This window comes from Falco naumanni, chromosome 2, assembly GCF_017639655.2.
Source record: "Falco naumanni isolate bFalNau1 chromosome 2, bFalNau1.pat, whole genome shotgun sequence".
Classification (NCBI taxonomy): domain Eukaryota; kingdom Metazoa; phylum Chordata; class Aves; order Falconiformes; family Falconidae; genus Falco; species Falco naumanni.
In genome coordinates, this window is record NC_054055.1 from 5927312 (window position 1) to 5945025 (window position 17714).

The 17714-nt window shown below is 41.1% G+C and overlaps 1 protein-coding gene across 6 annotated transcripts in view; it reads right to left on the bottom strand.

The window, feature by feature from the left end:
* TENM4 (teneurin transmembrane protein 4) overlaps nt 1-17714 on the bottom strand; it is a 358763-nt gene that overhangs the window by 135328 nt on the left and 205721 nt on the right. For all 6 annotated transcript variants that reach the window (XM_040584319.1, XM_040584315.1, XM_040584317.1 and 3 more), the window contains one exon: nt 17185-17385. In XM_040584319.1, coding sequence (XP_040440253.1) covers nt 17185-17385 — 201 coding nt within the window. The remainder of the gene's footprint in view (nt 1-17184; nt 17386-17714) is intronic.

Below are 17714 nucleotides of genomic sequence, written 5' to 3' on the forward strand. Positions count from 1 at the left end.
ATAAAATATTCAAAACTACTTAGCCTGCATTAAATCACACCTGACCGAAATCCAGCCTTACTTAAGTTGCCTTTAGTCTTTTGCTAATTAATACTGCCAGTAACAGGAAGCTTGAGCTTTTTTTTTTTTTTTCCAGAGGCTTTTGACATGCTCCCAATATGGGGCTGGAACATCCACTTCAACTCCAGGAGAAAAGTTTTGCACCATAGGAGAGAGCTGCAAGGTCTCCAGCCCCTGACACTGAAAAAGACTCTTGTCTTCAAGGACCGTGTTAAGTATGATAATAATAATAGTGATTGTTTGCATGTTTAGAAAACACTTCATTTTCCAAATGTGACATGAACACAATATCTAGCTCCTGCCTGCTGTACAGCTCAGGGTGGCGGAACAGTTTCCAGTTGAACTGCTTTTGCTGCAGCATCTCAGATGTCTCCAAACCCTCTCATCTATTTTTACATTCTCAATGAAAGAACTCTGGAGTTCAAACGTGCTTAAGACACTCAGGAAATTCTCTGTCTATCCCATCTAGAGTCAAACTTACAAAAGTATTTGGGTTCCTTGGGTGCTTAAACCAAGGTTGCACGCACACCGCTTGCTGCTGGAATGTAACAGAAGCCAATGTAAGCTTTATTGGAATTCAGTAGAAGTTACACTATCAAACACTTAAGACATGGTTGAAGAAGGACTCTTGAGTTGCTGTCAGAAGTTTTTACTTTGCATCTGGCATTGAGACACAGATTTTCACAGCTCCTAGATGCGAGGGAGGTAATATCATACTACAGTGCCCGTTATGAACATAAGGGATGGGCAACATCGACTTGCTAAAGGGCTGGAGCCTAGCCGTGTCTGTTTTCTACCCCTTTTCCCAACTGCCAGACAGCACTGCAATGGAGCGTGGGCCAGTCAGGATGGTAATGTGAACACACAGGACCTGCAAGTTTGCAAGTTAGCAAATGTAGCAATAAAGCTGCCATTAAAAAAAAAAAAAAAAAGATGGCTCTCCTTGGCTGACCTGATGAACAAAGTCTGGGGGAGGATAAAAGAAAGAGCAGATAAAAAATAAAAAGTTAGATTTATGGTACCAGCATTTCAGCAAGCTGAGAAGAAATGTCTTGAGAAAATCCTAAGTCTGAGACTGCTGGTATTTAAGCCCAAACTAGAAAAGTATTGTTTTAGCCTCTGGTGCTTCCCAGCAGTCTTTCCCCATAGGGCTGCTCCAGTGAAACCACTCACCTGGTTATTGGTTTACATCCTTTATTCATACATGTTGAACTTTGCACCTCAGAATACTAAATAACATACATTTTTCTTGCTCCCAGTTTACCAAGCAATCCAGAGAATGTACGCTTGATTACTTCAGCTCTTCATTATGTCCCGTTCCCTAGCTTTGACCTTCAGGGTTCCATCTCTAAAATGGGGATACCACCGGGCAGGGACATCTTCAACCAGATCAGGTTGCTCAGAGCCCCGTCCAACCTGACCATGGATGTTCCCAGGGATGGGGCATCTACCACCTCTCTGGGCAACCTGTGCCAGTGTCTCACCACCCTCACTGTAAAAATTGTTTTCCTTATATCTAGTTTAAATCTACCCTCTTTGTCACCCCTTGTGCTGTTGCTACAAGTCCTACTAAAAAATCTATCCTCACATTACATGTTAGCCCCTCCAGGCACTGGGAGCTGCTCTAAGGTCTCCCCGGAGCCTTCTCCTCCCCAGGCTGCACAGCCCCAGCTCTCCCAGCCTGTCCCCACAGCAGAGGGGCTCCAGCCCTCTGACCAGCTCCATGGCCTCTTCTGGACTCGCTCCAACAGTTCCATGTCTTTCTTATGCTGGGGGCCCCAGAGCTGGACACAGTACTGACGGTGGGGTCTCACCAGAACAGAGGGGTAGAATCACCTCTCCCAGCCTGGTGGTCATGTGGCTTTTGATGCAGCCCAGGATATGGTTGGCTTTCCAGGCTGTGAATGCATGTTGCCAGTTCATGTCCAGCTTTTCAGCCACCAGTACCCCCAGATCCTTCTCTGCAGGGCTGCTCTCCATCCCTTCATCCTTCAGCCTGTATTGATACTGGGGGTTGCCCCTACCCAGGTGCAGGACCTTGCAGATAAACGAGGCATAAAGAAGCAAAATGATGAGTCTACAGGTATATGAACTCTGTGACAAGCACAGGGCCTCTTGGATGTCCTGATATCCAGTTTTGTGTCCTGTTGGTAAGATAGGGAATGCAGCTTATAGTAGGTCAGATATCTACAGGGGGGTGGTGGAAGGCAAAAAAAAGAAGCAAAGACAAAAGGAAGCTATTTGAAGTGATAGTCAGTACCCTTGGAGTTATTTAAAGGTGCAAAAACTAGGATAATGGAGTGACATTCAAAAATGGTGAAGAGTAAAAAAGGCACTTTCTGAAAGGCAGAATCTCTGTGGACTCATTTCTATGAAAAGGGGTGGAAAATCCACTGGGACATTTACATCTTGACTGAAATGTTTCACAGACAATATGCTGCCGAGGAACAGTTCTGCACACGTGGCCAGGGACATGCACTGTACAATCTAAAGCAAACAGGCTAGCCCAGAAAAGGAATGCTGGGAACATTTGGGGTTTCATCTCCCACCCAGCTGAGACCCCAGTCACACCCCCCACAGAGTGCAGGCTCCAGGCCAGGGTATGAATGTATAATTTTTTATATAATGGATATATAAGGTGGTTTGGATTCCCAAGACCCAAGAGCTGTAATAAAGACCCTCAGCTGTGAAAAACACTTGTGAAGCAAACTACTTATGACAGTCTCCCTAAAATGTAGTTTAATTATTTCTGACAGTGAACCAGGAGCCAGGAACTCTCAAATCTAAATCTTCCATTTACCTGCCAGTTTAAAGATAGATGGGAGCCATACAATTTAAATAGCCTTACAACACACATCCTGCGGTACGCCCTGGTGCTCTTAAACTGGTGTAACATCGTGCTCTTAAATGCTCACAGGTTTCTAATGGGTGATTAAATAGTCAGAGTAGCTTTTATTTTCTGGTGGCGCTCAAAGAAATGATCAAAATGGATTTCAGATTAAGTTTCCACTCAAATACAGGTCTTTTCAGGCAGCCCAAGATGACTAAGGCTGATTTACAGAAAAGGGCGGGTGAATTGTTTCTCCGTCATTCAATCCCAGGGACAGAATTTGCCACCTCTGTTCTCATTACAAGCTGCATTTTTTTGGGGGTCCATTTCCCAATTCTGTTGTTAAAATTAGAGGACATGATTAGCTACCATCTGAGCTGCATGAGCAAATGAGAAGGAAAGCTTTCAATTCTCCTATTACAGTATTCATAGACTAGCCAGCTGCACTATATTGCTCCTGCCTATTTAAGTTGAGTTAGAACGCTGTGCTTGTGCATAAAAGACTTGCCTGTTAAATATTTTCATACCAGCTGTTCCCAAAAGGTGACTAAATATTTCCTTTCATCTTTAATCTCTTCCACTGTTTGTATGAACAGCCTAGCCATTCCTTATCCTTTCCAAAAGGTGCATTGTGTTTTACTTCATCTTGCTGTGCTACTCTCGAAACTGCCTGTAGTTCCCTGAAGGGAGGAACAAACCTTGTGCCCAGGTCTACGAGCAAATATGAGGCTTTCTGTCTTCAAAAGACACAACCAGCCCAACCTCTGTGGGAAATACCTGGACTTTGAGTAAAACCCTGTATTTTGCTCCCTGACACCTGTGCTTGCCAGTGGACACTGATGGACATTAATTGATTCATGGATGCAGGGTTTTATCTACGGAATCACGTTAATTCCTATTCTACCATCTAGGGGGTTGCCATTTTATTGCCTAGGATCGATGTCCTCTGTTGCCTGGATTTCACGTCACACTCTTACCTGAAGAACTAAATTGAGCTTAGTTGCCCTCTGTGGGTCAAGGAGGAAAGACAGGTAGCTCCAGAGGATGATTCACCTGAAACCTCTTTCATGGAGAACTTCTGGAGCAGACTGTACTCAAGACCCTGTTGAGTTTGGGTGGTTCATCCAGGGGTCTCAGGCGCACCACAAATATTATCCTTAGAAAAGGATAATGCCATTCCAACAGGATTGTGATTATTTTTCATGCAAATAATCAAAATAGAAATTATTCATCTTCAGTTTCAGGGCCTGCTCTATTCCATCACTACTCACCCCCACTGGGAGCCAGCCCATGAGGCCACCCTCAATTACTGGCTAGTTTTTAGACAAATGGCTTTTTTTCCTTATTATCGCCTCATGACTAGGGGAGAGGTTTCCCTCTGGTCTGTAAAGACTGCCTCAGAATTCCTCAAGGCTCTCTTAGAAATCCTAATCCACCTTGAAACCTACCCAAAATCTTGACAGTAGCTGCTGATGTGCCTTCATTTCTCCATATTGCATTGATGAAAATTTTACTGTAATTTTATTCTACCTCCATCAACATGTCTCTGTCTGTTGTTGTTCACTTAATGCTTAAGAATCTCAGCTATCTGAGGCCAAGATTATCTTTTTTGTTCTGGGTTTGCTCTGTGCCAGGTGTAATGAGGTCACACTCCATTAACAGCACTTCAGAAGTAAGAATACTAAAGCAATTACTCATACAAATAAAAACCTTGTACCCGATTCTTTCTTTCTCTCTTTTTTTTTTTTTTTGGGGGGGGGGGGGTATCCTGCTAAAAACTGACCCAAATCTGTCCCCTGAAGAATAAAGTCTGCTATGTTGCCTTTGATATTTCAGAAGAAAAGTGGGAAAAGAAACCTATCAAACACTAGCCACCAGTGCAATGCTTTGTTCATGGCCCTTTTTAATTGATACAACAGAGACGGTAGCTTCCGACACAGGATGCGGCATAATCCAGAATTCTGTATTATTTTCACATTACATTAAAGAATTGGGTTGGGAAAGGGATAATGATGTCAATTTGTGCTTCATTTATGGCAAATCCATTTTTACATGTTTACCCCTATCCCCCCAAATCCTAAAATTGGCTTGACAACAGTTTAAAGCTTTCCAGCTTAGAGAAGAGCAATGCAGATGAAAATTTTTCTTTAGCATTCATGTGATGCAGAATCAGAGATTTAGCTGCTTCTGACCTGCCTGCTAAATCCTTTAATAAATATGGATTTAGTGCTAAAGTATAAGATCAGGTGAAATTGCTCAGAGCTTCCTGAAAACTGGGGCAGCTCCACTGACCTTCAACATATTAATAGAAAATTTAATAATTAAAAATCTGTCTTAACTGGGATTTTCCTGTTTTAGGTTGGCTCATCTGAGGCAATTTCCAGCCTCAGACAGATTCTTCCAGAAAAGAAGCACAGGAGAGAGGCACTGCACAGAGCTAAAAGGCTGAGTTTAGTTAGGAGCTAAGCCTTGTTTTCACAGCCTGCATTTTCTTTAGAAAGCAAGTTATGAGGCATATCTAGGAGAAGCATCTAGTATGAAGATATGAATGGAAAAACCAGAAGGTTCATGATCGGCAAGATTTAGATAGCAGCGAAGTGCTAAATACATTCTTCATAATGAAACACATTTTGCAGTGTTATGAAACTCTCATTTATGTGATTTGATAACTCTGTAGTGACACATGAACTGCTCTGCTGGAACTGAAGAAGACATAAAGCTCATTAGCTTTTAAAACCATCCTTTTTACAAATGTTATAAGGACAGGTTCAAACTATGGAGCAAGATAAAACCTGAAAGGAGAGGTCTGAATTTTCTGTCGTTGCCAGTAACAAATCTGTAGCATGAAATCCTCTGAACACCATCCTGTTTCAGTAGCAGCTGGGGAATGCTTGTGCAACCTGTGTCAGTGTCACTAATTGGAGGTCATGTGTTTTTTCCTTCAGGGATCATGTCCTAAAAGCAAGGTCTGCATAATTTAATGCCTTTATACAAATAATGTTTACCTATTTTTAAAACATCCATAAATTATGCAAGTGTTACTAATGTAGACATAATTATTATTATTTATGTCAATAAATAGAAAACCTGTTGGCTTTTATGAGTGCAATTAAACTTCTGGTACTAAGACTACTGTACACTCCCCTCAAGGATCTCAATGCCTTTTACATAGCTTGGCAAACTGAACATAGCTAAAAGGTAACGGTTTTTTATTTTCTTTCCATGAATGAGGAAATCAAGATTAAAGGATGCTCTTCAGAGACTGAAAATGAATCCATCAGCTTTGCTATCATCCCTCATCTGGAAGAACAATGACCTTCAGCGATGGTTTTGAAATGTGACTCAGGACACCTGAGTTTTCACCTACTGACCCGAAGCCCTGAGGAGCATCCTGGAGTGCCTTCGCTGGGGAATGCACATCCTGTTTTACAGCGTGACCCTAACCAGGATACCTGAGTCGGTCTGAATGCTGATTCTTGCCAGGCTCTGCAGCACCCCAACGGAGTACAGGTCTTCAATACATGTGCAGAAGGGACAATTCTGCACTTGCAGAAAAGACTGGGTATGCACAAAGGAGATACAAAACGTGCATGACAGAAGAGAGAGATTTTACTCTAAGTAGTTGAGCTGGCTTAACTGTCTATATCTAAGAGAAGGGTCAGTAGAAATCCCTAATAAAAGAAAGCACCCATCTCTAGCCCCCAGCTAGACACGAATGTTTAAACCCACTTCAGCCCTTTCCCCCATCTTCCTCCTGGTATTTAGTTCTTTGCATGCATAAGCAGCTTTGTGTTTAACCGAAAGGCTTCTGCAAATCCTCATCTAAGTCTCATATCTCTCTGGAGATTCACATCAGGAATCTAGGCAGCTCTGAGCTGCCTAACATGGAGATGAAGAGTCCACAGAGTAGCTGCTCACCTGGTGCTGAGCAGATCCAGGAGATCTGTCCCATAACTACCCTGGAACCCCCCTTCCATCTCTAAAATGAGTAATAAATGAGTTTGGTATCATAATATACTTCAGCTGATATATATCTGTCCACCAAGACTGAGCCACTTACTTTGTAAACTTAGAGCACCTAGCACAATGGGACTGTTGGGAGTTCTTGCTGGAAATAGTAACAGTAAGAACCAGAGCCGTTATTAGCAACCCCCGTGCTAATGGATCACAGCTCTTACACAATCTCTGCAGCTGCACAATGTACAGTGGTACAGTTGGGATGTCTGTTAAAAAATAATAAATAAATCACTTCCAAGTGCAATTTCAGCTTGCTTCATATTTGCATAAAGGTTTTCCAGCTCCTGTCTGAAAAGCTATAACTTTGTGAGATGAAATTCCATTAAACTGGTCTGCTGCCTTCTATCAGCCGCTAGTTTCTACAATATTTATACCCTATTTTCATTTTTGCCTTAAATGCTAGGGACTGACCATCACATTGTGTCTACAGCATCTCCTCTGTAGCTGTGATTTACTTTTGTACTCATGTCAATCTTCCCCTTATTTATTATTCTGAACTTTATTTTAAACTGTCTCTGGCTGCTGAATAGCAGGACATGAAATGCCAGGTATTGATGGACTTCAGTCTTGGAGCTGAGATTTGTTGAGTAAGAATAAATATCCCAAAGTGCCGGATTATGTTTTTTCCTTTGATGCTTAATTGGATCTCTATGCTTTCTGGGATGTGTGTTAATGCTTCCCAGTGAGGAAACAATTCCTAATGTATTAAATGAAGTTCCTAACAACGACTCTTCTCTGGACTAATTTTAGTTTCCTCTCTGCGTCCATAAGAAGGAAATAATTTGACAGTAGAAAAACCTTTTGCTCCTGCTTACAGTCACTAAAAAGAACTAATTTCTTTTCCAGTTCTGTACATTACCAAATGTGTGTGCTGAAGTAATCACAAGCTAGATTTCCTTAGGATTCCCTTACTCAGAGCTCAGCACTACTACACAGACAGTCCTAACATGGTTTCCGTTTTCTTCAGACAACATTTCACCAAGAAACTTTGAAATTTTATTGATACTAATCTTCTTTAAAAGGAGACACAGAACATGTATGAAATACACTGGACTGACATATCCAGAAGTTAAGATGTTTGTCTATCCACAGAAATGGGATGCAGCAGCAGTGCTCCAAAAGCTTTGTGTGTGTCCTTACACCTCGTGCCTTATGTCTGTCGTGCTGTCCATATGCCTCAGCACTGGTCTAGAAGGATCAAACTTTCATATGTCAAGATCATTACAAAGGTGCTCATTAATGCCATTCGTGATGATAGTTTAATTTAGAGTATGAACACCTTGCAACTTGGGAGGGGGCAGAGAGGCTATATTAAACCCAGTGCATCCACTTCAGACAGCTTATTAAATCACTGACTTCTGGCCTTTAGTAGACACTGATTCACTATATGACAAGTCTTACGTGATTTTTGCTTGATCATTTTGTATGTTATTCTGTTTTACTGACTCCTAGATTATTTTCCCTATTATTTAATCTCAGCTATTCCACATTGGAATGAAACATGATTTGATGAAGCTAAAAACATCCAATAAATCTTTACAGAAACTCTGATCATGATGATCTCCAGCTGGGTTGGAGTGTAAGGTCACAGTTGCAGGAGCTACCCACCAACTACAGCATGGAATTGACTGAATGCAAGTGGAGAAGCCGTAACGTGGAACCTACGACTATCCTTGCTGAGCGAAATGAGTGAGGTATGAGAGGACAGTCTTGATCCAGCCTAATCGAAGTAGATCACAGGCAGAGCCTGTCTGCACACAAGTATCCACCTTGCTGACATTCCAGCAGTATTCTGGTTAAAAGAGGGAATAGTCAGAAGCAGAAGTGTAAACTCACAAAACTAAGAGGATGTCTACACAGTCTTCTGTGAGCTGATTACAAAATGGCCAGACTTACTGGACATTGTATATCTTCAGTTCAAAAGCTGCACAACTGCCAATAGAGAAAATAAAACCCCCACCTGCAGAAATACGCACTGATTCCTACAGTTTTATGAGCACGACCTATTCCATGCAGTTAATTATAACATTCCAGATTCTCATGGTCTTGATCAACTGGTTTTATCCCCAAAAGAAATTGAACCAGTTCACACTAGCCTTGCAGGATTGTAGTTTTGTCTCCAGTGACAGCTGGATTACACTGACTATGTCAAAGTTGTTCCTTAACATTATAACAAAACCAACCAACCTACCAACCAAACAAACAAACAAAAAGCAGCAACTTCATGACAGATATTGTATTGTAGAGAAGGGGCTAAATTATGACCAGCCCCCATGCTGGCATGATGTGAGTCCAGAAACTGCAAGGACTCTAAGGCTCCTCCTTTCAAAAGCAAAGTCGGAGAATAAGCCAAAATTCAGTTATCTGAGACTCTAAATTTTCAGTGATACGACCAATCATGCTAATTGCTTAGCCATCCTCAAAACATGCTGTTTTAACAGTAGCCTGTTTTAAACATGGAATTTAACAGCTTGTTGTGCTGCTGGGAAACATCTATTCTTCAAATTAGCCAAGTTAACATGGACCTCACAGATTCCAGTACATCACTGCTGTTTTCAGTCAGAAAAATCCACAACACAAAGCATAATTGATCCAAACAAAAAGAACTTTTCAGCTCATGCTGTGACTGCTGAGGTCACATTTGGAGATAGGGAAGAATGCTGAACTAAAATTGGCGTGCTGAGAATTTGCCCTAATTGTTGCAGAAAATAAACAACGGTAGCCTCCCATTGCCCTTTGAGGGAGTATACAAATTTGCACTGATGCTGGTATAGCTGAGACAAGAGAAAGAAGCTTTACTCATCACAGTATGCCTAAGGGCAGTGAAGACCAGGGATTGCTTGTTACACCACTGGACATACGCTATTCTCAGCCTGAGACATGACCTAATCAGACCAAACATTTTGTGATCTAATGGTCAGAGCCAGACTGGTGATATCACCATTTCCACTGGTTTTGGCCAAGTTTGAGATAACAGCTAGAGCACAAGTTTTCAGTTCCTTCAATCTCTTCCTCGGTCACCCTATCTGACCGAGACCACAAGGACTGCTGCAAAGAGAGAAGTGGCTACAGGATCCTAAACGTGTCCTGAAGCTGACAGGGGTTTGCTGGATCTCTGCTTGGCCAGGGAAATGTGCTAAGACAATATCTCAACTCTCAGACTGTAAGTAGGAATCCACATTTGAAACATAAGCTGTATTTTCTATCTTATTGGGAGTTTTCTCCCTCCCTTTAGAATGCCATTTTCTTCTGCTAACGACAAAGATATTTGGACTTCTGAAGAATTGGAAAATTGGACTCCCCACAAAAATAACTAGAGCTCATATCAACTGCTACCTTTTTCCCCACCACACCAGGGTCTCCTTATACATATTTTCAATAAACAAAGGGAAAGGGAGTAAAAGGGTATTCAAATGAAAGCCTTCCTGAATACTTTTATTTCAAATATTTTGGCTGGTTTTAGTCTTTTATTGAATTTTTAATAAAAAGCTTAGAAGACTTTAAAGGATAAGTTCATCTTGGCAATGGGTAGGCTAAAATCTGTACTTACAATCCCAACTACATCCAAAACTTTGTTTTGTACAATGACAGTTCTTGTTAACACTGTTGATTCTCTGGATTCACTTATACCTTCATGATTCACAAAGCAGATACCTGCCAGGCAGAGCCTGTGATAGCCCTGTGTAACAGTGCTGGGCTGCACATATTTTATTCCCTCAGAGTGAAAACTTACTTCTCCCCATGCAAATAAAATGGGGAAGATCACAAGTTCACAAATCAGCATGTTATGGTCCTGCAAGGCTGAGGATGAAATCCTTGCTGGTACAAAACATTTCCTGGCCTTCAATGACTGTCAAAGGACTGAGTTAAGGACCTCAGGAGTGGGTTTGCAGTTTTAGTACTGAGCTAGAATAGATTTTGATGGCATCTTCTGAATCCTAACTTTGAAGGCCCTACGCTCCCATCATTTCAGTTTCCCCAGTCTAATGTTTCCCACTACGCTGCATGGGTAGTGAGATGAACAAATTACATACAAGCTGAAGGAAGATCATTCCAAGTGGCATTTGATTACATAGCTGTGCCCAATAACTTTTTCTTAAGTCATTATGAACTAAAATATATAGATGTTTACCAATTTCAGGTGTTGTATCCTGAGGTTTAGTTCTCTTGTTCTTCCCCATGTATTTTAAAGCTAAGAAAAAGGCAAATCAGCAATTTCTTAGGCATTTAATGGGGATCCTAGTCTCTTGTAAAGTACAAGTCTGTATCATGTTAGAGCTGATGTAATATCCACCTTTTCCAGAGACATTTTTACCCCTTAATGAAGAAAATTATTGTTTAAAGGAAGAATTATATGAACATTTTCCAGTAATGGAGTTTTATCTTGGTGGCCTTGGGCATGACGTGAATTTAACATGAGGCTTTGTTTTGTAAGGTTGACAGCAATAAGCCCAAGGAAAAAATTTTTTATCACACATGTTGTGTTAATGCTGGTGCTCTTTGACCAACATGGGATGTGACGTTGTCTGGTAAGATAATATAAGAACTGTGTTTCTGTGTGACTGTATGCATGTGTGTGCAATAATGTGCACAATTCCTGATGAAGAAAGACACTGGAAGGTAAAGATGCATTTCTAGCTTTCCTCTTTAAAAGTTCATTCTTCTTGGTCTCCTTATCTCCTAATTGGAATACAGAAAAGATGCCAGCTTCAATGAACTGTACACCTTTGTGGTGGGGAACTCTGTTGGGTGCTATCTGAAAGATTTTCTCCATTGTTAATTTATACAGCTAAATTGGTACTTAAAAATTCAGTCACTACCATTAGCTGATCCAGAATCTTGTATCTAATCATTGTTTGTGAATGGACTCGAATTGACCCATACTCCTGCAAAGTAAACAGGAGCTTTTCCATTTACTTCAATGTGCTGTGCGAGAATTTCTAAGAATACAGCTTCCCTGCAATCAGAGATGTGGATACACGCACCATGCCAGTTTTATTTTAAATCCAGCTTCTCAGCCTACCAAAAGAGTAAAGCCACGGAGGATTACAACTGATGGGTCAACAACTATTCCTCTGCTAGCCCACTTTTTTTTCCCACCTTGCTTGGAGGCCAGGTTTATCTAGGCATACCTGCAACTATTGTGCTCACCATGTGGCAGTCTGAAGCCCCTCTTAAGCTGTTATTAACGAATCATACAGGCTAAGAGGCGGTTTCCTATTTTTTATGTTAAATGCCACAGTTCTGTAATAGCATTTCTCCTGAGGAACCTATGATCACGCTGACTGCTGAGCCTTCTACAGTTATTTGGCAGAACTGAGAATCTCTCAAAACCTGAAACCCAGACTGCTTTAAAGTTACAAGATATACCCAAATAAGAAGGCAGCTGAATTGATGAGGGATCAATTCAGCTCTCTTTCAAGGATTTCCACTTAACTAAAATCTGAACACCCCTCTCAGAGGCTTCTCTTCTCTAGGACAACTATCCCACTAAATTGGTAATGTCATGGGAAGCCTAAAAGCAGGAGGGGATGGCATAGAGCTGGGCATGGATCCAAATCCAATTTTTTTTATTTTTTTTCTGTCCACTTAAGACATTTATAACACTCCTAGACAGACTAAGTATGGCCAGGATGAGTGCTGCAGTGCTGGAAATTCTGAGGAGATGGATGGTCTGAAACCGCTCCTCTCCCAAATGACAGACACTCTGTGCTGTAGAATGATGCTCAGCTGACATTAAAGTTCAGGGCATGAAACCCCTGCCCTCAACTTTGGCATCCCTTTGGGCACAGCCCGTTCATTCTTTTCTTTGAGATGACTGCTTGTAGCATCTGCATTGACCTGGTAGGTGGGATACTCTCCCACAAAGTGAAAGAGCATGTTCATTGCTTTCTTAGACTGTGGGGAAACCTGCTGTATGGGCCACAGAAGAAATTTAGGTACTTAAGGTAGCTTTTCAATGGACAGCTCTAAGGCTGTGGGATGTCTCAGAAGTTGAGAAGTTTTCTGCAACACTGTAGTAAAGTTAGATAATAAGCATTTCCTTAAGGTAAATCGTAAATTCCTAAATATCTTTGTGATCATAGACCTTAGTAACAAAGCTTGACAACGAGTCACTGGGAAGCAGTATTTCCTCCCTGCAACAGGGTGGGGGAAAGAGCAGTCAAAGTCAAATGACATATCCTCAGAAAACACTGTTAGCAGCAGAAGTGATAAGGGAAACTATGGATAGGATCAAACTACTAGATTTCATAAAATATGACCATGCAAGCTCAGCCTCAGTCTCTGGTCAGGCATGTTCTTTTAGCCTTTTCAAAATGTGAAGCAGAACATCATAACCTCTGACTTCTTTACTGAGTTCCAGCTTCCAGTTCCCAACTCTTACCATTAAATGTACAGCCCATGATTTTACACCTCCACGACCAATTTAGGACCACTATATATAAAGTACTGTTCCTATTACTGCTCTTCTCCAGTGTACTTTTAAGGGTCTGAAGTAGTGCACTGGATGTCAACCTTGCATAAAGTGAGTCATTACAAATGACCACCTGAGAAGGAATCCTTATCTGTATGTGGGTCAATGTACAACCACTATCAACTGCCTGGAAAAAAACAGTACGCTTATTACACAGAGAACATAATTTCTACTGCAGCTTTGTATAATCAACTTTCCGATGATTCCAGTGAATATCATGCATGTCAAGATGTCAACTACTAAACAGAGAACAGTGCAACAATCACTGATTTTAATTTGAGGAGAGTGAAGGACAACACCAGGTAATTTAAATCCTTTAAGAAAGATTTGGCATCCAAACATAATACTATTTTGATGGGCCTGGGATTGTACTGAGACATCAGTGAGATCCCTCTGGGAAACAGTGGATTCCCCAAATGCAGATAACCTGACTCACCTATTCATTTCACTGCACTCAGCAAATAAGTCTTACGGTACGTGGCTTGCTGCCTCTTGATTAGCCAGAAATACTTGGTCCAGTTTAAATAGGTCAAGAGCGAGACTATATCACAAATTAAGTTCTGTTTCATGTTGTAGCACAGGCCATTTCCTTCTTCCCACTATACTCAGACAATAAAGCATTTAAGAGAGCTGCCCTACAATACCTTCATTAGTTGCCAGAACTTGGGAGAATGAAGTCCTTCGCTAGGGCTCATTAAGAGGTGAAGGGAGATAGCACACCAAAAGCCTAGGATACAGAGATCTGTGATAGCAGATCCTGGAGAAAGGGAGTTAGGATAAGTGGTGTCTTAATTAACTTTCTTATACTAAGCATTACCTTGGTCTTTTTAGCTGAACTGGCTGAACTGAGTTATAAAGGATCTTCTTCTATTTGCTTGTGCAACAGTACTAAGATGCAAAAGGGAAGGGATTTAATTCTCCCATGGCAGAATCACAATGCCACTTTTGCTGCTCAGTACAGGTTATCTCTGGGCTTACCTCTGCACTTTTCCTTAGAAGACTTTTTTTTGGGGTTGTTTTTTTTTTTTGTGGGGGGGTGTGTGTGGGGTGTGGGCTGAATCTACCAAAAAAGAAGTGCATAGTGAGGGAAAGGGGACCCTAAGAAACTGTCCCTTGCATGAAAGGGTGAAGCATGCTTAAGAAGCATTTTTGCAGAGCGAAAAATCTGAGGTAGCATGGCAGCAGTCTCATCTCAAGATATACTGGCAGCGGGCATACACATAAAGCAAAAAACCAACCCCCCATATCATTGCTTCTTCCTACAGTGCAGTGCAGAGTAGAATTCACAAGAAATTTAATTGCACAGCTTGCTTATGAAGACACAGGCTAAGTGGAATAAAAAAGGTAATATAACCAAGAAACAGAAATCTCTGTAATATTATTTTATCGTGAAAACTAAGGGGTTTATCCAATAATCTGTGTTCCTTTAAGATTCCCGCTAAAGGCAGATGAAATTTACCTACTCAGCTGAAAGACTGAGTCTAAGGTTTAAAGATAGTCTAGTTTTACTTTCTATATATGACAATCCACAGACTTTCACCTAGATGCTTCCGTACTGACAGGTACCTTCTAAATGAATACAAATACAGCATTTCAGATAGGTATTAGTCTTGACTCCAAGGTGTTAAAAGCTGCAAAACCCACTGTGCCTCCTCATATTTTATTCTAGCTTTCCAGACGATTATGCTGTTCTCAGGGTCTGCTTCTCAATGTGGTTTAGGGAAGGGGCCATCCTTGGCACTAGCCCATGTTGGCACAGTCCTATAGAATTCATGGGGACTGAACACAGTCCTAACTGCTTTGCTGAGCTGAGGTTGATTTATGCGAGTACTTAGTCCTTTCACTTAATAATTCTTCTATTCTGTTTGGTCCTGTTTTATGGGACAATAAAAATCTGGCCCCTTTAGTCCCTTCTACAGAACCTCCACCCCACTGGGCTGGGCTTTACATTGTTACATGTACTAACATGCTTGCTCACTCTATTTTAATCATGCAAGAAGAGTACCATGCATCCCGTGAATAAATCTGTCTTTAAAATAAGTCATCAATTCAGTGGAAAGGTCTGGGTTAGAAATGGAAGTTTACAAATCACCTTAGCTGCAATTTTAGCTGTGAGGCACAATAACCTGAATGTTACAAGCAGCCCAGTGAGGAAAAAGGTCTTGGAATGATGCTCAAGTTTGTCTCAAATAACCTCACACTGCCAAAGAAAGTTTGCACTAGATGGATTTATAAAAGCAGTATAAGGAAAGCTTATAAATCATCTGTACATGACACTGCAGGTTAACAAAGGGAAAGTGAGAACGAACATTTTTCCAAATCCATCCCTGCAATCCCCAAACATCAACAGAAATTCAGAATAATGACTCAATTATGAGCTACGCTACAAAATCACTGGAAAGGCACTACTACCTTTCCCCTTATGGTGGTCTTATAAATGAACTCAGAGAGTATGGCATTGAAGATGTTAATATGGGGAAAGAAATGCCTGACACCAAATTTATCCTCCTATCAGTGCAGGGTATCTTTCCTCCCTACACCTGTAAAAGTTTTGATCAACCCAGCTTCAGCTCCAGGAAAGCAGGCCTCCTCTTTTACTTATACTTCAGCCCAGTCAATTTTACTTCACGACAAGCTTTCTAACATCTAACCTAAATGATGATTGCCCAAAAGATTTTCTTTTATATCCTTCGCACCAGTTTATTCAGTTTGCCCCATCCTCAGAAGATGCTACCTTAAAATACTTGCAAGCCGTTAACCTGATTTGCTTTGCACTTGATAGCAATTCCTCAGGGAAAATATTGGTCATATAATTTTTCTACTATAGCCACTTGCCTAATGGGTTGGGGTTTTTTGTTACTTTGCTGAATATTTATTTCATTGAATTGCCTACACCGAGCTGCCCTGGGTTTTTGGCCTAGTTCCACCCCAGCTGCGTCAGGTGAAGAAGCTGTTACTGCTGTAGTCTCTTGTTTGTGAGCACAATATACAGCACAGAAGCCAAAAGACTGATGTTCCATAGGTTCTGACCATTTAATGTACTATAGCGTTTCTCCATGTGGCCTCTATAAGCTAATTGTGTTTGCAAGAAAAGAAAAGGCTCCTGAATAGTTTTTTCTTTAGCCTTCATTTCAGATACCTGATGCATATTTTGAGCAAGGTGCCCATCCAGCTGAGGAATGAAGGAAGGTCACAGTTCCAAACCTCTACATAAAGCTGACATAAAAATCTGTCTGATTGGTAGATGCTGTTATTATTAAATACTTCTTCTACTCAGTAAACTTATTTTTTACTTAATAGAGGACAGCGCTCAGAGTCTTAATAGGAACCTCATGTGACACTCATCCACCTCTAGCTGAGTCTAGAAAAGCACACCCTTTGAGTTCAGGAGGGAAATGAGACCTGAAGGATCGCCACCTCTTCCTTCTTCTTTACAGCCACCTAAAGAATATTTAGTCATCTCCTAAAAATCAAAACAGACCCTTTGGTGGCCACTGGGATTCATCAAGAACTAACATCAGAACAAGCAGTTACATGTAGACGATCAATTACATTCATAGCAACATAATGAACAATTGCAAGCCTAGGTGGCTTTAATGGGGTTATTTATTATATTACTCTATGCTCGGCAATGGAAGCAGAATTATTTATGTAGTTGAGCTATGGCATTTCTGCTTCCAGTCATGCCCTACATGTGCTTTACTGGAACATATTTATAGCATGCTTTTTGCAGATCTAAGTCTGAATATTTTACAAAGTTTAAATAAAATAAAAAACAACAGTAAGCCACCGCTGACATTACCAATTGAGCAATCATGTCCAGTCCAGTTGGGATCGCAGCTGCAGAGTCCAGTATCTGGGAGGAAGGTCCCGTGACCAGAGCATTGGTCCAGACAAGTGGCTCTTGGGGTCTCACAATTTGTTCCTCCCCAGCCAACCGAGCAGTGACACTCTCCTCGCACGCACACGCCTCGTCCCGAGCAGGTAGGATCCATGCAGTCCACTACGTGTGAGAGGGAAGAGGAAGCACACAGGGAAAGCAAATGGTAATTGCAGAAAAAAAACCCTACCAGATTGCCAGCTACACAAATATATTTATATAGTGTCTCAAAGCTCCAACCAGAAAGAAATGCCCCGTTGGGCACAAACCAGATGGTTCATGAAAGAACATAGCGGCCCAAAAGGCAGTGAGACCCAAAACACTTACATGAAAAACAGAGAAAACATTAATTATGAAATCCATTCTTTTATCCAGACCTACACTAATAAATGATCTTTCTAGTAAGAACAGGTTAATATCAATTAAGAACAGAATAAGAATATTCTCTTGCA